The sequence below is a fragment of the Diospyros lotus genome, chromosome 3, assembly GCF_014633365.1.
Source record: "Diospyros lotus cultivar Yz01 chromosome 3, ASM1463336v1, whole genome shotgun sequence".
Classification (NCBI taxonomy): Eukaryota; Viridiplantae; Streptophyta; class Magnoliopsida; order Ericales; family Ebenaceae; genus Diospyros; species Diospyros lotus.
In genome coordinates, this window is record NC_068340.1 from 33216676 (window position 1) to 33237703 (window position 21028).

General features: G+C 37.2%; 4 protein-coding genes across 8 annotated transcripts in view; 2 read left to right on the forward strand and 2 right to left on the reverse strand.

Moving 5' to 3' along the window:
- Positions 1 to 4347, forward strand: part of LOC127796630 (callose synthase 9) — a 160072-nt gene extending 155725 nt beyond the window's left edge. For all 4 annotated transcript variants that reach the window (XM_052328870.1, XM_052328873.1, XM_052328872.1 and 1 more), the window contains one exon: positions 3715 to 4347. In XM_052328870.1, coding sequence (XP_052184830.1) covers positions 3715 to 3951 — 237 coding nt within the window. In that variant the 3' untranslated portion in view covers positions 3952 to 4347. The remainder of the gene's footprint in view (positions 1 to 3714) is intronic.
- Positions 4348 to 6535: 2188 nt separating this feature from the next.
- LOC127797863 (peroxidase 59) lies at positions 6536 to 8527 on the forward strand. The gene is made up of 4 exons (XM_052331025.1): positions 6536 to 6867; positions 7116 to 7298; positions 7533 to 7698; positions 7890 to 8527. The coding sequence occupies exons 1-4, from the start codon at positions 6640 to 6642 to the stop codon at positions 8312 to 8314; spliced, it is 1002 nt and encodes a 333-aa protein (XP_052186985.1). The 5' UTR covers positions 6536 to 6639; the 3' UTR covers positions 8315 to 8527.
- LOC127797862 (protein trichome birefringence-like 1) lies at positions 8278 to 11980 on the reverse strand. Its single transcript, XM_052331024.1, has 5 exons — positions 11169 to 11980; positions 10573 to 10765; positions 10181 to 10374; positions 9921 to 10079; positions 8278 to 9820 (listed from the first exon to the last, which is right to left on the reverse strand). Exons 1-5 carry the CDS (start codon positions 11843 to 11845, stop codon positions 9460 to 9462), a joined length of 1584 nt encoding a protein of 527 aa, XP_052186984.1. The 5' UTR covers positions 11846 to 11980; the 3' UTR covers positions 8278 to 9459.
- Positions 11981 to 13995: 2015 nt separating this feature from the next.
- LOC127798161 (formate--tetrahydrofolate ligase) lies at positions 13996 to 21000 on the reverse strand. 2 transcript variants are annotated; one of them, XM_052331515.1, is made up of 5 exons: positions 20484 to 21000; positions 20122 to 20271; positions 16646 to 17821; positions 15426 to 15572; positions 13996 to 14492 (listed from the first exon to the last, which is right to left on the reverse strand). In XM_052331515.1, the coding sequence occupies exons 1-5, from the start codon at positions 20643 to 20645 to the stop codon at positions 14217 to 14219; spliced, it is 1911 nt and encodes a 636-aa protein (XP_052187475.1). In that variant the 5' UTR covers positions 20646 to 21000; the 3' UTR covers positions 13996 to 14216. The 2 variants fall into 2 exon arrangements, with proteins under 2 accessions (XP_052187475.1, XP_052187476.1); XM_052331516.1 differs by lacking the exon at positions 16646 to 17821 and having other exon boundaries at positions 20484 to 20996.
- Between the last annotated feature and the right edge of the window lie 28 nt (positions 21001 to 21028).

Here is a 21028-nt window from a genome sequence, read left to right on the forward strand (position 1 = left end):
AATGATATAATACCTATATCCTTCTGTGGAGACAATAGGAGATGGACCCCACATATCAAAGTAAATCAACTCCAAAGGTTTCGTCATCGTGATTTTACAATTGGAAAAAGGAAGCTAATGTAATTTTCCAATAATACAAGTCTCACAAAAGGAAAGAGAAGAACTGGAACAAGGAATATGAATTTTATTCTAGACAAACTGCAATACACGAAAAGGATGCCCGAATCTTGCATGCCACTGTTGGCATACATTGTTATTTTGGGCTACATTTATAGTTCGTCCATGACAAAATGAAAGCTATCGTTTACATTTATTCGAAGAAGAAACACTTGTGCTAAAAGCCTTAGGCTTGACAGGTGGAAAAGACTTGGACACAGCATGATCAAATGCTGGAACCAGTTGATAAAGTCCATCTTTAAGGAGTCCTCGAAGTAGCACCAGCCCTGTATCCTTGTCCTTAACCAAACAAGAATCAAAATGAAATTCAGCAATAATAAGATTTTTCTTCATACGAGGAACATGAAGAACATCTGACAAATAAATCATAGAAGTAGAACTTGTTTTGAGTATAGAGTTGACTAAGACCAATATTGAAAATAAGAAGTCTCTTACCATTTCCAGCTGCAACGTTGTCAACACCATTATAAGGAGAATGCATAGACAAATTGTTAAGGCTGGAAGTTATGTGATTTGTTGTGCCAAAATCAACAAACCATGAAGGTTCTCCATGATAGGAAGGCAAAGAAGGCTGAGATTGAGTTTATGAGGTATGAGGAAGATTGCCATAATGAGCCCCTTGTGTAGAACCTACTTCACTCAAAAAGACCTCATTAGAATCACTAGGTACAGCTAGTTAGGCTCGTGGATCAGACTGTGCCACACTATCAGGTCGTCCTAAATTTTGGCTAGGAAATCTTCGAAAATTTCTATCAAATCTATGGTAACACTTATCAACGAAGTGACCAGGTTTTCCACATAACTGACAGTAAATTCTCCTAGCATTAGACCTGCCACAACCTCTTCCTCCTCTATTCATGGAAACACCTCCTCTTGGAATAAAACCTCCTCTATTATGTACAGGTCCACTTCCATTTTTAGACCAATATGATGCAACATTGACATGCATAGATGATGCAGCAATATCAAAATTAAGAACAGAAGACATTGAAACATTTTTAGCAGCAAGTCTTTGCTCGTGCATCAAGAAGAGATACTGAACCTTTTCTAGGTTTATATCATCCATCTGATAACTGATAAGACTAACCACAGTTTTGTAATCGTTATGTAGACCATTTAGAATGGTTAGCAACAAGTCCTTATCGCTAAGAGGTTCTCCAATGGCTGCAAGTGCATGCCCTATGGTTTTAATTTTTAGAATGTACTCATTCACAGAGAGAACTTTTTTTCACTGACCTTAATTGTTGCTTTAACTGAAAGGATTTAGCTACTGTTTGTTGAGAATAGAGATTTTCAAGAACTGACCAGACCTTTGCAGATGATTCACAATGAATCACCTGTGCAAGCACCACTTTATCAATCGTGGAAAATAGCCAACCAAGTAATTGATTTGACCTGATCCAATTGAGGTAGTCAGGATTTACAACCTAAGAATCAGATTTAGTAGAGGCTGGATCGGAAATGTACTTCGCCAACGGTGAGGACTTGTTGATGAACAGTAGTAGATTAAACGCCCTAATTGTTGTGAGAATCTGCTCCTTCCAGAAGAGGTAATTCAGAAAAATTGGATTGTGAGGCCGACGACAAAGAAGAGGAGGAATGATGCAGAGACAAACAGCTGCATTCTTGATTGGAAGCCATTGACGTTTGTCTATGGCTCTGATACCATGAAGCAAGAGCTTCAAGGTGCTAAAGTAAACAGAAAGGAAATATGAGGAAGAGAGAAGAAGAAAACGACCTCGCTGAAGGAACTTTACTGAATGATCAAAAATTACAGAAATTAAGGTATAGCTGAATATTTATATTCAGACATCCTTAATAACAAACTTGCAACTTGCAACAGCAAGTTATAACCACCTAACTAACCAACACAACTAATACAACAACTTACAACAAACATAACCGTGGCACAACAGAAAGAGAGACACACATAACAAAATTAACAGCATTATTTTCCTTCTGTCTTCTGCATTGGTGGCCTGGGCTGAATTTGTCTCCACATTTATAGCACAATCCTAGCTGCCTCTTCTGCTCCGTAGTAGGATTTTTGACTGCATTAAGGTTAGTGTAAACCCTAGTATTTCCTTGGTTCATTCCTACTGCTACAGCCCGAGGATTTCCTCCCAACTGCTGACTGGTGGAAGGATTATTTCTCGGTAGGATTTTGTCCTATTTGAATATTGCTTCTAAAGCAAGCTCCTGTAACCTTGCCTTCTCAGCACCTGCTTAACAGTGGCAGGCTGCATCATCTTGAAAGTTGGTTGTAGTTCATCTTTAAGGCCACTGATGAAAGTGGAAACTAAGTACTGTTCTGTTAAGGCAGGTTGCGATTCACTATCAAGGACCTTAATTCTTCAAACCGGATCTGATACTCCATCACTGATCTGTCCTGTTTTAGTTTATTAAATTCTTCAATCACATCGGTCATTGACTTCTCTCCAAACCGGTCACATAGATCCTCCACAAACACAGTCCAATTAGCCTCAAATCTCCTTGTCTTGATCCAACCTTGATACCACGAGTCAGCCGTATCATTGAGATAAGCTGCTGCAAGGTTGATCTTCTATCCTTCTACTATATTGTAATATTGAAAAAACCTCTGCATCTGTGGATCCACCATTTCGGTTTTGATCCTTCAAAAACCAGTATCTCCGACCTTGGCATGGGAGTATAATGAGAGTTTTGAGAAGAACCTCTTGCCTGGATTGCTGGCTCCAAAACCAGTAAATCCTCAACTTCTTGCAATCCGGAAGCTCAAGGAAGAATTCCATCACCAGATAGGATTGGATCAGTTGTGGATCTAGGTGGAAAATCCACGGGTAAGCTAAATTGAGGCAATTTTGACATGTTAAAAATTCCGTTCAATCTTAGGCCAAAATTATCAAGACTTTCTCTTCTTTTTCAAGTTCTCTCTGCACACCTTCTCTGTTGCGACTAACTTCTCCTTGAGTCTGCCTCAATCCGAATTCCATTGTCTCCATTCTCGCCTCAAGCTGCTTCATTCAGGTACCTTCTTCCATCACCAATGCTCGCATCAAACTTCAACTCCGGTTCACTATTAAGACCGCCTGAAGATCGCCCAACTCATAGCCGAGAATCGATCGGCTTTAATACCAAACATTAGGTATCTAGACTTAGCCTAGGGTTTGTTATGTAATTTGGAAGAAATTGGGGAAGAGAGAATAGAAAGGGAAGGAGAATTCAGACGAATGGAGGGGGAGAGAGAGATTTTGAGAGGGAAAGAATCCGTTATTGCTCAACAATGATTCCCATCATCTACACTTGGCCTATTTATAGGCTCTTATCTTTCAGTTTTAGTGTCAATGATGAGAAGCAACAAGAGAGTACAATACAGTAACTGCATGAGTACTACAATGACTAATATATCCCCGGGGTAGTGACATATAGGTAGAAGTGTAGACGAGAATCAGTACTGTTTTACATTTGTCATTATATCCATTTTGTTTTGCATCCAAATATAAATGTCCTGCTCTTGTGCTCTCTCGTTTTAACATGAAAGTTTATAATAATCTGCAGATTGCTGCAGCTTGGAAGCCTTTGATGAAGAAGCTGAGATTATGGAAATCCATCCGTTCAATAGCTCGTTTATACGATGCTGGGATGGGGATGCTCATCTTCATCCCAGTTGCACTCTTTTCGTGGTTCCCCTTCATTTCTACATTCCAAACACGTCTTATGTTCAACCAAGCATTCAGCCGTGGATTGGAAATCTCTCTTATCCTTGCCGGAAACAATCCCAATACCGGGTTATGAGTACTTCAGTTTCATGTGTCCCAGTCTGTAAGCTGTTTAAGTTTTGACTATAATTTTGACTCGCTTTTCTTTTTCTTTGTTTTCATCGTTTCAGAAATCTTACTGTAAATTACTTGTTATTGCCGGTTAGTGATTATATTGTATGGGAGCAGCATTCTTGTTATACTTTGCCGTGCATCGTGGTCATGTAGATGGTTTTCAAGTGGCAAATGACTTGTTAAAGTTTTGGACATGTATTGGACTCATACCCAGTTGATGGGCTGCGAGGACAGAAAATACGGCAGCAAGAGATAGCTGCACAATTTGGTTCTTTATTTCATGTTAGAACGACCGGCATTGGTTAATTATGAAATGAAGTGATTGGGATGTCTAATTATTGAATGGATTCTTGGTTAACACCTGAAGTTGTCTCTGTTTACAGAGAGCTAGCAGCTCATTCCAGGAGTGCTGAAGTTTCCTATGTCAACTTGTGCTCAAGTTATCGAAGTCAGCTTTTCTCCATTACCAATTAAAATTGATATTTAACGATGTTATACAATATAATAAAGTGTATGATTTATAACATGGAAAGTGTATTCTAGTATATATAAAGAATCTTTGCATAATAGTGGTACTAGAGGTATGGCTTGTGTTGTGTGTGCGTAAATAATAATAATAATAATAAAAAATGTAGTTATAATTAAAGTTCAGTTTTTTAGGTAAAATTAAAGTCAAAATAAGCTTGGTTGCAGGGAAAAAATGATTTTTAAGTGAATGGATCCATCTTCACATAACATTAGTAGGATAGCTTCAAGTGAATGGTTACACGACAACAACATAGCCAGCCTTTGCATAACACTAGCAGGGTAGTTTTTTTTTTTTTTTTAAAATTGTGGATATGGGCAATACTTGTGTCTAAATTCATACTTTTTCTGTTCAATGGAAGTAGATGGATGAGCCATGTTTGGCATTTCTTTATGCTTCCCTGGCCAATTAATTATTATTTCTTTCATGAAGTAATGAATTTGTATGCTTCTTTTATTAAAAGGAGTATGTACGCATATATGCGCACAAATTTCTGAAGAGCGTTGTGGCTCTCTGTATTCTGCAAACCTACCACGCATGAATATGATGAGCTTAAGTTACCTGACAATGACATGCAGCACTTCTATAATAGTATTGGGCAAAGCACTTCATTATGACAGTTAATTAGTGAGTAATCAATGACCATGCTAAATTATTATTAAACTAAAAGTTATAATATATGCTGTTGGATGAAAATCTCCCTAAAATTAAGATAAGCAAAACGTGTAAATTGAGAGCGAGCTAACCCTTGAAAAACCCAACCCAATGAATGGAGATAAATCCCCCCGAGTTTTAGCCATTATACATTCATAAAGGTGAAAAGAATAGAATTACATCCTATTTTCATGCAAATTATGTATGTCGTTTGACGGGGGGGGGGAAATGCTCTTGTTTTGAAGTATCATATATCATCATGGTCCTCTATGAAGCTTGTCTACATCTCTTTTTGTTGTTACTCAAAATTAGGTATTCTTTCACAAAGTTTCTAAGAACAGTTTTGAAAACGAGTTCATCAAACCAAACGTGTTCGTTCCTTTTCATGTTTATCGAATTCCAAATTTAATAGAATATTAAAATAATCTTCATGCTCGATCAACTCTTCTACTTCCCAGTGGGGGTGATGCAACCATGCAAGAACTCTATGTCAGATACCATGCAATGAATATAGTCACCCTTAATTTGTAATTACCATATATTAAAGATATATGGCTAAAGCACACATCAGAGATCGAATTGGATCGTCGGCAATTAGTATAATTGTCCAAAATGCTAGTGCTAATAAATAAAAAAAATAGAAAATTAACAAAGAGAAGTTAAACACGACTTATACATAGCTTGGTATATATAGTGGAATCCAGAAGGCTCAAAAAAGATTTGTCGCTGCAAGCACTGAGTCTGAATCTGCAGGTTAGATCCATATTTTATGCGATCCGATAACGTTTAAGCCACTAATCTCTTAATTATCTAACGTGATGGTTATGTTAAAGCCTTAGGCTCCGTTTGGAAGTGGTGTTTTGCTTTCTTTCTGTCCTTGTCTTTTTGCTTAATGTATACAAGTCAACGTATTTAGCAGCCAGCTTTTTGAATAAAATGTAGTGAAGGGGGATGGTCTCGTCTGTATTTCATAGCAGATAATAACCATCTAATTGTAGGGCTGTTGTTATATATACATATATGTGTGACCATTCTGTTTAATATATGTCAGCTAATATTAAGAAGAAGAAAAAAAAAACAGAAACAAACAAACAAACTTTCCGTCTTCTTTATCAAGCTAAGTTTTGCAAAAATTACAACAAAAAAAAAAAATCGTACCAAACAAGGCCTTGTCGTGTTCACTTTAGGGAATTATTTTATGTCTTTGCAGGATCTTGAACGTGGGTGTGCCATGCAGCCGCCTTACGTAGATCGCAGCTACCACTACGCTTTAAACCATGAATTAGTGTGTGTGTGTGTATATATATATATAATGCATTTTTTATTTGCTAATTCGCCCACAATCCCAATTATAAATTAAGCTGGCCAAAGCTTACCCATCATCAACAATCTCAACCACCCAAACCCGAGCTAGCTAGAGCAAGGCCTTTACCATCTTTTGCAGAAATTAAGCTGTTCTTAAGTATCGTCATGAAGAACCCAATTACTATTAGCAGCTTTAGGGTTCCTAGTTTGTTTGTTATAACTTTGTTGGGCTCATGCATGGTTGTGACTCCTCAATTAACTAAAGATTTCTATTCAAGTACGTGTTCAGACGTGCTAAAGGTTGTACGGAGAGAGGTCCAAAATGCCATTAAAGCTGAAACTCGCATGGCGGCTTCTTTGCTTCGGCTTCACTTTCATGACTGCTTTGTAAATGTGAGAGCTTCTTCTTTCCTGCTTTCTTGGCTAATGTGGAAATGCATTATGGTGAATCTAGCGATACTAAACAAGTCAATATATATATATATATATTGTGTACTGAGTAGTTATGAAAAAATGTCTCCTTATTAAGATTAAAAATTAAGCATAAACCGACTTTTCTCATGAAATAAGGAGTCTCATGCGCTAAGATGTCCGCCTTACCCATCAATGCATGTTTGATACTATATATATATGTTTGCTAGGGTTGTGATGGATCGGTGCTGCTGGATGGAAGCGATAGCGAGAAGCTTGCAATTCCAAACCGGAACTCAGCGAGAGGATTCGAAGTGGTGGACGCCATTAAAAGTGCTGTGGAGAGTTCATGCAGTGGAGTTGTTTCGTGCGCTGACATTCTTGCGATTGCTGCTCGAGATTCGGTGCTCTTGGTGAGTCCTCTTTCTTCCCCCACTCATCATATCTCTTTTCTACAAATGTTTATTTTGGCCGGTATTTTACCCTTAATTAAAAAGCACTAGTATAAATTATAAAATAAAATAATTGAATGCAAATTTCGATATATGCATGCATATAATCAATGGAAAGTTTTGTAACACAAACGATACGCTCTCTCTCTCTCTCTCTACAAATATTATATTATTTATAACAACCCATTATTGCAGAGTGGGGGAAATGGGTGGAGTGTGTTACTGGGAAGAAGGGATGGATTGGTGGCAAACCAGACGGGAGCCAACTCGGCCCTTCCTGCTCCCACCGACACCCTTGACGCCATCGCCACCAAATTCGCCGCCGTCGACCTCAACCTCACCGACGTTGTCCTTCTTTCGGGTGATCACCTCATTTTATTCATTCTGCATAGTTTCTATTATTTCTTATGTATAAATTTTTGAACTAGAGGTTCGATCAGTAAACCTCCGATCAAACCAACAAACCAGTACTTGTTTCGATTTGATGACTGATCCAAGACCACCCCCCCCCCCCAAAAAAAAAAAATAAAAAACATCTCTTTCGATGTTTAGGTGCTCACACAATTGGATCAGCAAGATGCGCCTCCTTTAGCGACAGACTTTCCGACTTCAACGACACCGGCGCTCCGGACAGCACCATGGACGCCAACCTGGTGACTCAGCTGCAAAGCGCGTGCCCGACCACCGGTGACGGCAACAACACCGCCCCACTCGACGTGAACTCCATCGACTTATTCGACAATCATTACTTCCAGAACTTGCTTGTCGGAAAGGGCCTTCTCCATTCTGACCAAATCCTCTTCTCTGGTGACGAACCTGCCGTATCGACGACCAAGAGTTTGGTTCAATTCTACAGCAGCAACGCCGGCCTTTTTCTGGATCACTTCACGGCTTCCATGATCAAGATGGGAAACAAAAGCCCTTTAACCGGGTCGGCCGGTGAGATCAGGAAGAACTGCAGGGTGGTGAATTCATAGACATTGCAGTGAAGTTAAATGAAATCAATCGGTCGGTTGGCAGAGGAATAAAGAAAGATGAATGTCTATCGATTAATTTAGATGGTGCTAAGGTTGTCGGCTATGTAATCAAGTTCGTGTCTGAAACTGTTAATGATTTAGGTTTCATGAAATGTCAAATGTATGTGTGATACAACAATAAATAAGAAAACCGAAAGAAGTTTGAAGTCCTAAGCTTCATCAACCTTAAAACCAGCATAAATGGGCCCTAGCCCGACCGGCATATATGGGTGCAGAAATGAGTTGATCCTACAGTCAAAACTTCAGCGTAAATGGTAAAAAACTGGGAAAAAGAATTTGATTTATATAAAATATGATACTCCTAGATTACCGAAGCCAAATATCAAAATTTATTTATCATGAATACAATACATGGATTCGATTTAATGTATTGGGATTATGAACTTACGATAAGATCAGAGTTGATAAAATTATAGGTTGGAAGCAATCCGGAGAACATCAGTTAATGCAAACTGGGTACACTATCAGTGAGGCATAGATCTAACGAAAAGAAGAATTAAGTCAGCACAATCCGAGATTAAAATAGCTATTACCTCATGATCCCCTCTTTGTCCAAACAAACATTACCTTAAACAATAAGCAAACTTACGGTCAAAACGCTAAAAACGATGAGGAAAAGAAAACTGCTCTTATTAATTTCCCTGCACATCACTAGGCTTTATTTCTCTATTTGATGAATAACGGTTAAATCCGCAAATAAAGTATTCTGTTTTTAATAGTTCTAATTAACTTCATAAATAAATTATACTCTTTAATAAACACCTTCATAAATAAATTATACTCTTTTGTGAAGGGAGAACCAACCCTCATTAAAGTTAAAGCTCCGCCCCACAAATCTGTGTTACTAATAAGACCTACTCTGCTAAATCTCAAGCCTGATAATGCTGCTTTTTTGCTTTTACAGTCTCCCTCTGTTTCGCTCTCTTTGGACGGCATTCCTAATATTTCTACAGAATAATTTAAAATTTCATATAGAAGAACTAGAAACCAAAACATATATGCATCACTGCAGAAATTACAAGTTACCCGATGGATCTGTGGCCGAGCTGTGTGTTCACTCGTGATTTTCTTTTTGGCTTCTGTTGTCAGTGATGCTGCTGCGGCTGCAGCTTCCATTGCTCATTATATTTTATCAAGAGCTGGAGATAAAGCAGCTCATTCCATGTATCAGGTACACCAGGAAGGCACCAATGGCTACAATCCTGGAACCTCAGTTGAGATCGCCTCTCCTCCGCTGTAACGTTCGGCTTCCTGTAAACTGATGGGTGCCCGTCCTTGCGATAGTCTGTCATTCTTGAAATGTTCAGATAGACCACATGCGTTTCCATCCCGTTCATCACCCTCTCCACCACTCTCATTTTCTGTGGATATTCAGACAGATACTTTGCATTCTTGATTGGCTCTGATTCACTGTTGCATTGTCCCCCGGAATTCCATTGTCCACCTCTGCACATTACAAATTTATAATAACAAAGAAAAGGGTAACTATTTTGCTGGTTTCCATGTTAAAATGCAGTACGAACAAACTGTTCAACGTTCAAATTACCTAAAATGTGCAGGCGAGTAAGCCCTAAAGAACACTAGCGTCTTCATTGGATCGACATTGGCATCAATCCACCTTGCCCATGTCACCATTGCTTTCTCAAATGCTTTGGCAACATTCAATTTACGATATATATAGCTTCCTTCTTGAAAGTAGCCCTTCCTAAAAGTTCTTCTAGTTAGTTTATAATCTCATTTGGTGCTTCATCCAATTAGTATAGGGAACTCATAACAAACAATGCCATAAAAGAGACACAGCAATACCCTTTTGAGGTTCTTCCACGAGTCCACCAGTGTCCAGTGTTAAATACAAGCACATCTGCACCTTTGTATCTGTCAGATGATCTTTCCATCAAATCAAGATGAAGTGTTGACTTTTTTGATCCATTCTTGTAATCCATTTCTGATTCTTGAACCAAAAATGGAGAACGGAAGTACTCCACTGAGCAATTATAATCCTACAATTTTGTTAACTTACAATTAGCCAAGGTAATGAATCTGATAAAAATGCTGGGATACTCTGGTGGCTAATTCTCTTATCTGAGAGATGAATTCAATGCACTATTTTCTGATTAAAGGATGAGAAAATAATTCAAAATCTTAAGCAAGAAAAAACTAATGTGGTGGAATGATGGAAATGAAAAGCAAACACATACTGCAAATATGAAAGAGTATGAATGCTCTGTTCGAAATTTGAGTCTACCAGAGGCTTCAAAGACCTTGCTCTTATCCAGAACTGAATTTCTTAGTATACAAACCATTGACTCCCACATATTCCTATTTAGAGAATCACCCACGAAGACTAGCCGCTTTCCTCTCAACAATTCCAACAATTCACCACCATTCATCCTGCAAAATAAGCTCAGCTGAACAAATCTCACTCAAACAGAATTCACCAACTCCTATAAGAACGAATAAATCAATAACTGAAAAACTGATTGCAGGTTTGCAATGGTTCCAGCATCACTTGTTTGCCATTCAATCTGCATAGCATTAATAACTGAAGCCAATCTAACAAGAAGCAAACCCAGGAGCACATAACAATAATAATATAAATCAAAAATGATAACATACTAATCTTCTAAAGATAAATAAGTGTCTAGCTGCTTCAGCATATACTTTTCAACATTCCACTGGAAACATTTGCAACTAAAATAAAAACTATCTACGGCAGAACCGAACCCCCACAACCAAATACTAGAAAATACCAACAAGTTGAATTGTTATACTTAAAAAATTCAAACTAGCATACCTTGGAATGTTGCAGCCATTTGGTTGCCACCTGAAATTCTCGTACTTGTTATCTGGCCTTCCATTCAGAAAGCAGTTGAATTGCTCATCGATAAGAGGACAAGAACCTGCTTCATATAGCGGGTAAGAATCATCCCTAACCCAAGACCCATCATATATGTCACACTCACCCATCAAATACCACCACTCCTCTTTCCTTTGTTTCAGTTCATCACTCTCTTTCTCCAACAAAAACCCATCGTTCGGAACTAACTTCTCTTCATTAAACCCTTCTAACCCGGCAGTCGTGGTGTCTCGCAAGGAGGAAGACGAATCAGACGAACTATTTACTTTTCCCGGAAAGGAAAAGCCACTATTTTGCGGGGGAAATGGGGGGGCGGGATTGCGGGATCCAGTGAAGGGAAGCCGGGGAGAATAAGGGGAGGGCGAGGAGGCGGTGGGGAAGAAGTGAGAAAAAAGGATGGATAAGACAAGGAAGATCGTGAAAGCGACGAAGGCGAGAGAGAAGCCCAGGCGGTAAGCAGAGGCCATGGACCTCGGGATCAGAAATGACGAAAACGAGGAAGAAGAAAGAGATGGGTTCTTGTTTTTGTCTGGTGGCGTGAAGGCAAAAGTTGGGGCCAAGTGCTTCCTTGGTGGTGGTAGCGGAGGTGCTGCCGGTGGCGGTGGTTTTGACATGGTATGGTAGAGAAGAAGACAAGAGAGAGAGCCGGTGATAATGGTGGAAGGGACAGCGGATAGGAGGGGAGCAGAGACGAGAAGAACGAAGTGGAGGAGACAGAGTGACAGAGACGGAGAATGGGGGGCAGCTTGCTCCTGTCAGCTTTTTCGCTGGATTAACCATTGATGTGACGTAAAGCCCCGTTTGTAGAATTAAACTAATCTAATAATACAGATTAGCAGTATAATTTAGTAGCAAATGTTGATAAGTTTTAAGTCTTCAATTTAATTAAAATCTACGATAATTGTTCTCTCCCGAATTGGATTGAGCTTTGCTATCTTACTTATCAAAAATAATAATAATTGAACTCTTTAATAATAATAATAATAAAACAACAATAATAGATTTCATTTCTAAAATTACATATTTTTTAATTTATTTCTTTTATCACTTAGAATTTACAAACATTTGATTGTTTTTTACTCAAATTCAAATGATGAATTTAATATATTCAATTTAAAAGTTAGTGAGATATATTTAAAATTTAATTTATGTTATCCTTTTCATTTAATCTATTTAAAAATAGAATCGAGTTTGATTTAAAAAAATCCTTAATTAAAAGTTTTTTAATTAGGATCAATGCAAAAATAATATTTATCATTTTCTCATCCTACTCCAAAACTATAATACTAAACATAAGATATATAAATATATATTATATTTTATTAATTAAGTAAATAAGTCATTTTGAGTATCAATACCGTGAATTTTAAATTAGTTTTTTTGTTTTATTCATAAAATAAAAATATATACTAATATAATTTGAAATATATTTTTTATTTATACATGTATAAAACAGAATATATCCCTAAATTTTAAATCAATTCAAAAATTATATACACAGGTCGGAGCAGCCAACACTACTCATAAAAAGAATATAATATTATTATTATAATAAAATGTCCTCTTTTACGTACACAATTTTTATGTTAATAAAGAAAATTATTATATTTATAAATAAATTTGATAATAATTCTTTTAAATTGATATGACATACAAAAATTTATAATAATTATATCTAAAATTAATAACAATTCATGATAATGAATACATTTATTGTTAATTTTAAATAAAATTATTAAATGTTCTAGTATAAGTATTATTAATTTATGTAAAATTATTATAAAATTACATTAATTTATGATATTTATTTATAAATATAACAATTCCAAATAATAAACACCCCATGTGATCACATGTTAGATGCATTATTATTTAGTTATTACAAAATAATATCTTTATTAATGTTATATATATCTGGTGAAAATTACTGGGCATCCGGGGAAATGAGATATCCATTATTATCTCCCATAGTAATTGCAATCATTGAAAAATGAAAATGAAGGCACATTGTTTTATTGCTGGTTGTGATTCGGAGTAAACTAAAATGAATGGTCGTTTTGGGAAAAAAAAATTATTTATATAAATAATTAAATTATCATGAGAATGATTGAAGACGTCAAAATATAAAAATGCTCTCATATAATTTGTCGTTAGTCGCCTCTAAATGAAGTCCCAGGCCTCATCCCATGTGAAACCCGATGAGGCTAAGCCCGACCCAGTCAAGCTTCATAATTGATGAAGCTCGATGATTGATGACGTAGCCTAATCTATAAAATTCAATTTGATCATTAAATTTATATATCACGTCGATAATCCTTATTTTGGCTGTTAATACAAATTTTTTGTATTATTAGAATGGACAAAAATGTTACATTGATTAGCATTCCATTGGCATTGAACTGATTATTGCAGACAATTAAGTGGTGAAATTAAGACAGCCAGCCATGGATGGTGAATTTAACCCAACTTGATTGAACTTAAATAGGGTTTTTTCTTGGTTAGTTGTTGCTAATTATAAAATAATTCAATTAAAAAGACTTCTCTAATTAATGTACAAGACTCCTCCGACATTATGAGGTCTCCAGTCCCTGCGTTTCCGCATATTTGTTTGACTACATTAATTCTAAATCTCCACAGCAAAGTTATTGTATCTTGTTTTATGTTTAAGAGCTCAAAACTGCCAATTAAACATTACTTACTAAGGGAAAAGGACTGGCCAAAGTCTTCAGTATCAACAGCAATGCTAAAATTTCAAGCAGCATCAGACACACACAACAAGAATGTTAATCTTTATTCTCAAATTATATCCATTTATTTCCACATAACGCACAATGACAGGCAGAGCAACAACAGAAGCACAAACTGGATAACCCTGCTTACTCTTAACTATACAATGGAAAGAAATACAGAAAACATATAAGAAAAAAATAACCAGCAATATTTGTTAGTACCATATTCTTCAGGTCAGGGGTGTGTTTGCTCCCTTCAAGAGAGCCCGATAACCCGGCCAGTGGCAGAATCAAGATCAATATCGTAGAAGCAAGGCCTGGTAGGAAGCCCGGGCATCGTGCTCATTGTCCCGACTAAAGGATAAAGGAAACCGGCTCCAACGCTTGCCCTGACATCCCTAATTGGCAGAACAAACCCGCTCGGGGCTCCTTTTTCAGCAGCATTGTGTGAGAATGAATACTGGGTTTTTGCCATGCAGATTGGCAGATTAGAGAACCCTTGCTTGCTGTACATCTCTATCTGTTTCTCAGCCTGGGAATCAAGTTACAAGGAAGTTGTGTCAATAACACAATTCAGTAGCTTTCATTCATCTGGGAAACCAAGAATGGTGAGAATCTCACACCGTCTCCACAAAAGAGACTTAGGCTATATATAAGGAGGAGGATCCCTCCATCTGTTAAACTGGTTTTTCAAGTTGGAGTTCTACCTCTGACTTCTCACAATTTTAATACCAAACAATCAGAGATATTATCAATAACATTCCATAGCTAGTAAAGCAGTAGTTTTTATGCTCTCCTCCACCATATTGTTGTGGAGAAACGTTTATAGGCTAGTAAAACAAAAAGTGGATGGTGCACTTCGTCTTTCCTTCTCGCCTCAATTGGGTGTTTTTACTTCTATTTTGAGGGTAAAGAATATAAATATTTAGAAATTGATTCTCTTCAGAATCTGTAGCATGCCAATTTCAGTAATGTCAAGGTAATCTTAATAAGCACAGATTTCCAATATTTAAGATGAGCCGACGATATACACTACTTATAAAAGACGGCACCTCGGTTTTGGCATGCAAAACCCTGTCAAAGTTCGAATCTAAACAAAAAAACTATCCAGTCTACTTAACATTAACTAAAAAGCTAAATGTAGAATCACTTTTATAATTTTGGGGCCCAATCACTTATATATGTCTATATGTACGTACCAAATGCAATGCTTATGTGCACACCACCCTTAGTAATCAACGAAAATCATTTGCCAGTTTAGAATGTCTTGGAAATCCATGTGGCACTTTAATATGTGAACTCATTCGAATAAATACATATATCTACATACCTACATACATACATACATATATATATAAAGGCAACTTTTTCCATTTAAGCAGTACTAAATTGACATTAGAAACTAAACTTATTTTCCTCAGTTGTATTACATGTAATTGGTCTGCAAAAGAAGCAAAAAGGTTACCTGCTCTGAGTACTCAACCCCACTGGCACCATAAGACTTTGCTATTGCCTCTATTTTCTCCTTGATGCTGATATCCAGAGTATACAAAAATTTCAGTGGCTGTGAAACATTCTCACACGCTTTTTGAACTGCAACACCAAGGTCCACCTAAAAATTACAGAGTTCATTAGTTTACCAACCTAATTCGTCATGCTTCAAACCATGGAGCTCAACAAAACAAACCAGTCCAATCCTAAAGAATTGGTTGATTTTATTCACAAGTCATTCTGGTCTTTTAGAAGAATTTTCTAATGCAAGCAAAAGAAAAGGGCAAAGATGAGAAAACAAAATAAAGTGAAATAAACTGATAATTTACTTAATTGGGACAGGAAAATTAGAACATAAAAATGGTTAACATACATTCTAGCTTTCTACATCTTTCCTATATTTCTAACCATAGTGTTGATTAGGTAATCTTATAAGTGCGTCAATAGTTGAAATTTAGTAATTAAAACTTAAAAAATTCATAACTTTTAACAATTAAAAATAAAGTCATGTATTTCAATAAAAGAATAGATAAAACTAGTGCTGTAATTTTGATTACTAACATATTGTTCTTCATCAAATGCATTATCATTGTCCACAGTCTTGTAAATATATTATTGGCCAATCTAGTAAGCCATTAAGGATACCATACTCAAAAAATTATTTTAAATCTTGAAATATAATCTATATTTTATGGTTCAGAACAAATTAATCAATTCTTTTTCATAGGAGTCTTGGAAGGAAAAATTAAAAAGGAAACAAAGAGAAAACTAGGGCTCAGAATAAGTTGGCAGAAGTGGTAAGCAGGAAACATGTAAAATCACTAGTACTAAAGTAAAAGGTGACACTAACTAAATGTCCCTAGAAGAGATTCCCAATCCCGTTGTCTAATTCTCACATGAGGACTCTCCATAGTGATAAGGGCAAAAGATCAATTTCTAAAATATTAACTGACAAAGCAGAACCATAAATGAACTACTACTTCAATTATTTCATCAAGACACAAGAAGGAAAACACGTGCAACCAAACCTGAAATCCCAGATCTTATGTCAAAAGAAATCCCCTAGACAGTCCACAGAGACTTCTGCATGTGGACAATTGTCACCATGCAGTTGTATGAGTTTTTTGCCCTTAAAATTACAGCCATCTTCATTTAATTTAAAGAACTAAGCAAAAGTTGAAATGAGTTACTAACCGCTCCTTTTCCACCATGTGCATGATGAGTACAAACTACCGCATCAAAAGCTCCAGCAGCTAATGCTGCACTTCTAACTGCATTTAGTTCTGCCTCAGAATCTGTAGAGAACATGTTAATAGCAACCACAACGTTGACACCATAACCCTTTGTGTTTGAAATGTGCCGGGCCAGATTCACACAACCTGCTTCAACCAAAGCCACATTCTCATTTAAGTAGGCACGGTCAAGAGGCTTCCCTGCTACAACTTCAGGGCCTCCACCATGCATTTTCAGAGCCCTTATTGTTGCCACAATGATGGCACACTGAGGTGTTAATCCACTGTACCGGCACTTTATATTCATAAACTTCTCAGTTCCAATATCAGCACCAAACCCAGCTTCAGTGACCACAAAGCCACCTGGTCCCACCAACTTTAGTGCAATCTTGTCAGCCACAATAGAAGAATTACCATGTGCAATATTGGCAAAAGGACCAGCATGGACAAGAACAGGGGTTCCCTCAAGAGTCTGCATCAGAGTGGGATTGATCGCATCTTTCATGAGGACAGTCAAAGCACCTCCTACACCAAGATCATCTGCAGTAATAGGCTCACCTGCCTTGCTATTTCCGATAACCATATTCCCAAGCCTTTCTCTCATGTCAGCTAGAGAAGTTGTAAGGGCCAAAACTGCCATTATTTCACTAGCAACTGAGATATCAAATCCAGTTTCTCTCACCATCCCTTTTTCTTCAGGGCCCTGACCAACAGTGATCTTCCTCAAGAAGCGGTCATTGACATCCATCACTCTCCTCCATGTGATGGAATTAGGGTCTATATCAAGCCTAGCAAACTGCTTGACTTCTTCTGGAGTAAGATCCTCAGGCTTGGTCTTAGAAATGCCAAGCTTCTTGAGACGCCTAAACATTATGTCACTAAAGCTTCGTTTACCTTCTTTGTTTGGGGGGCATAACCGGTTGAAAAGAGCCTTATCACTTTGGCTTGCTTCATGGAAAATCCGTGTATCTATTGCAGCAGCTAGGAGATTGTTTGCAGCTGTAATTGCATGGATATCACCAGTCAGATGGAGATTGAACTCATCCATTGGGATCACTTGGCTGTAACCACCACCCGCTGCGCCCCCTTTAATTCCAAAAGTCGGTCCTTGTGAAGGTTGCCGAAGACAGGTCATAACCTAATTTCAACAGACAAATTTAGGCCAATGAGAACTATCCAAGGGAAAAAAATTGACCAAGAACCATGCACGTATTGTACCAAATCAGACACCTTATAGGACAACTAAAAGCATCAGACAGCAGTTGGATCTGTTATTAAAAATAATTACACAGGTTGACCAAATGTTTTCTTGTTTTTAGCAGATCAACCTAAACATGCCGCAGACTATGGATATAGGGAGAACACCACTTCCATTGATCCATCCAAGTGTATGGAGGGCTCCTAATTAACTTCTCCTGTCTAATAATCACTTTGTTTAGAGAGAAAAAGAAAAATGATTTAAGATGGCTGTTTTGATACATTGTATACACAGTAACACGCAAACAAAAAACACAACTGTTAAAAATGGCTTGTACAGAACAAAAATTGTGACCGTCACATATTGCGTACAAGTTCACAGCAAGAAGAATTAAGGAATATATTTTGGCTGCAATGCAAGGCAAAATAAGTTATAAGGGGCAGCTAATCTAAGCCATATCCATAATTAGACATTGGAAAGAATTCAACTGCAGAATTTAAACTGCACGCTCAATTAGACATATCACATATGGTACAAAAGCATGATGTAATTCTCCCCTTTGTACAAGGTTCAACCCCCTTTCTTGCAGCATTTTATATATTCATGCACCACTCAAAAAAATATGGTACAAAGTAATTGTTTGTAAGAGCTAAACTTTATGCATGATTTGGAAAATTTTCATCTCCAAAAAGGGTTCTTCTGGAACAAGAAGTTAGCTGGCCACCAGCATCAGTCAAGTGCAAAATAGTCATATAAAAGACACTTCTACTTGTTTAAGGAGATTAACCATACCACACTCCATGAACACTCAGAAGCCAATACTAGAGCAGCAAGTGATGAGCGTTCAAGAGATCAAGCTCTTGGCAATGAAAGATAGTGAACATGGGATTCTGTTTCACATTTTTAGCAATATAGATGCAATGATATAGAACAGCAAAAAAGGTGCATTTGCAGATGACGACCAGGACACATATATTCTTATGGGGTAAAGTCTTATCAATTTATCCCAATACAGTACATTTATTTTCTATAAAAGAATCGGAAGGCAAAATACATATTTTTGTTTTTGCTATGACTTCCCATCTCTCCCTGTTTGCACATATCAGCACTAGAAATTGCTTCCGGCACTTTTTCATTAGATCACCTGGCACTACAGTGTTGTCCTTTCAGTTTCCATAGCAAGCATATGAAACCAGAATGTAGACAAGGAACGCTAAGCATTTGAACCCAACTCATTTCAGAATAGAAAAGGCATGACTCAAGAAATTAAGCTACAAACACTAGTCAGAAGTCATGTCAGAAGCAAGCAGCTAAAAAAGGTTTTCTGAATGGTGTCTTATTAAAAGCAGCATTTTCAAAGCCTGTGAAGTGTGAACATAAGTATTTTTCTATTTTTGAAGAAAGATTACAAGTTTTTTCAAGTGAAAAAATGACTATTAAATCCAACAACTTACTCCTGTATAGAAAACCTATTCCAGAAAATTAAAAAAATCTCTTCTGAGTATAAAGGCCAGTAAACCAAGCTTAAGCAGAAATAAGAAAAAGATCCAGTTTTCTCCTAAATTTATCATCCATTTTAACTTTTACACTTATGTCTATCTTCAGTAACTTCATGCCATCACCTTCATTTATCTTGCGTGAAGATCACATAAGCACACCCACAAACAGAAATTTCTATTTTGAACTCATGCAATTGACACTATATCATCTAAGCAGCTATATCACTACCATTTTTTGTAAAAGGCATATATCCCTAGTATCAAGACTCCAACATCTATAGTCATCCTATAGAAAAATTAGAAATAGAACTGGGCTCTGGAATTTGCCATTCTAATTGGTGAAAGTTTTGCTCATCAATGACTACACTAAACAAAAGTCATCGTTATCAATAGACTCAGACAAGTAGACCCAAACCCCATTCAGTGGTATTCCATTCTAAGCATCTAAAATTACATCAAAATTGGAAGTTCACATAGATTGGAAATGCAAAACTGGGAAAAAATGAAAAAAAAAAAAAAAAAAGGAGTGATTTCTATACTAGCAAAATTGCAAAATTGAAAAAAAAAAAAATTACATCAAAATTGGAAACTCAAACTCAGAAGGGTTCTAGAATTAGCTATTTCTATACTAGAAAAGAAAGATTGGGAAGTTCACATTTGAGATCAATAATCACATTAAATGAAAGTGTCATTGAATGGGTCAATACATACAAGTGTACAATACCAAAAAATAAAATTTACCTTTTTGTCAAGAAAAGCTCCCAAAGCCTGACAGAGACCAACAGTAGTAGTGGACTTGCCTTCCCCAAGAGGCGTGGGAGTAATTCCTCCAACCACCACATAATACCCATCCCCACTTCCTTGCAGTTCGTCAAGTACCGATAACAGAACCTGCGATATGCATACACCAAAAATACTCAATTCCAGAACACCAAGAGAGATGGAGAGAAATAATCCATGTAAAATAAAAGGATACAATCCATTTTGACAGAATACCCAGCAAGCAAAACCTCCAAAACATCCCAAAAGAACCAACAGACCCAAAAATACATGTTCTGGTGCATCAACATCCAAATTGATATAATGCAAAATTATGTGGTTACCTTGGCTTTATATTTGCCATAGAGATCGTAATGCTTGGGGGCGAGATTTAGTTGGTGGGCAATCTCGGAGATGTGGATAGGCTCAACAGAGTTCGCAATGTCTATGTCTGCAGGGACTGGGGACACCACTTCCAACCTCCTCAGCGTCTTGGATTGACTCATATTTTCGCTCTAAATTCCGAGATTTTCTTTATTTCCTGTTCCGGGATGCTTTGAATTGGTCGAATCTATGAATCTACAACGAAACAATTGAATCTCTCTGGAACAAAACGTGGAAGCGGCTCAAAAGCCGGAAAATTAGAGGGGGGGAGGGGGTGACCGAACTTTGAAAAGAAAACTTATCGGGGAGCGTGACCGAGTCTTATCTTGGGATGCGACCGTCGATGATGAGTGGTGGGATTTCTTTATGTGTAGTGTTGCAGAAATTAAGGCAGGGCAGCCACGCGATAAGGCGACTATCACTCGTCGAACCCATGTTCGCCTGTCGCTCCAGAAAATGAAGGCTGTGTTTGGCACTTTGGCTAGAGAAAAGGAAGACAAAAACA

What these genes read in the sequence shown, in the direction of transcription:
- LOC127797863 (XM_052331025.1), top strand. Translation starts at nt 6,640, where the DNA reads ATGAAGAACCCAATTACTATTAGCAGCTTTAGGGTTCCTAGTTTGTTT. An exon ending in CTCGAGATTCGGTGCTCTTG is followed by an intron (nt 7,299 to 7,532) that starts GTGAGTCCTCTT and finishes CCATTATTGCAG; the next exon opens with AGTGGGGGAAATGGGTGGAG. An exon ending in CGACGTTGTCCTTCTTTCGG is followed by an intron (nt 7,699 to 7,889) that starts GTGATCACCTCA and finishes TTCGATGTTTAG; the next exon opens with GTGCTCACACAATTGGATCA.
- LOC127798161 (XM_052331515.1), bottom strand. Translation starts at nt 20,645, where the DNA reads ATGAGTCAATCCAAGACGCTGAGGAGGTTGGAAGTGGTGTCCCCAGTC. An exon ending in ATGGCAAATATAAAGCCAAG is followed by an intron (nt 20,272 to 20,483) that starts GTAACCACATAA and finishes TGCATATCGCAG; the next exon opens with GTTCTGTTATCGGTACTTGA. An exon ending in GGGTTGAGTACTCAGAGCAG is followed by an intron (nt 14,493 to 15,425) that starts GTAACCTTTTTG and finishes CTTGATTCCCAG; the next exon opens with GCTGAGAAACAGATAGAGAT.
- LOC127797862 (XM_052331024.1), bottom strand. Translation starts at nt 11,845, where the DNA reads ATGTCAAAACCACCGCCACCGGCAGCACCTCCGCTACCACCACCAAGG. An exon ending in CGTGGAAGAACCTCAAAAGG is followed by an intron (nt 10,080 to 10,180) that starts GTATTGCTGTGT and finishes AAGAACTTTTAG; the next exon opens with GAAGGGCTACTTTCAAGAAG. An exon ending in TACTCGCCTGCACATTTTAG is followed by an intron (nt 9,821 to 9,920) that starts GTAATTTGAACG and finishes TGTAATGTGCAG; the next exon opens with AGGTGGACAATGGAATTCCG.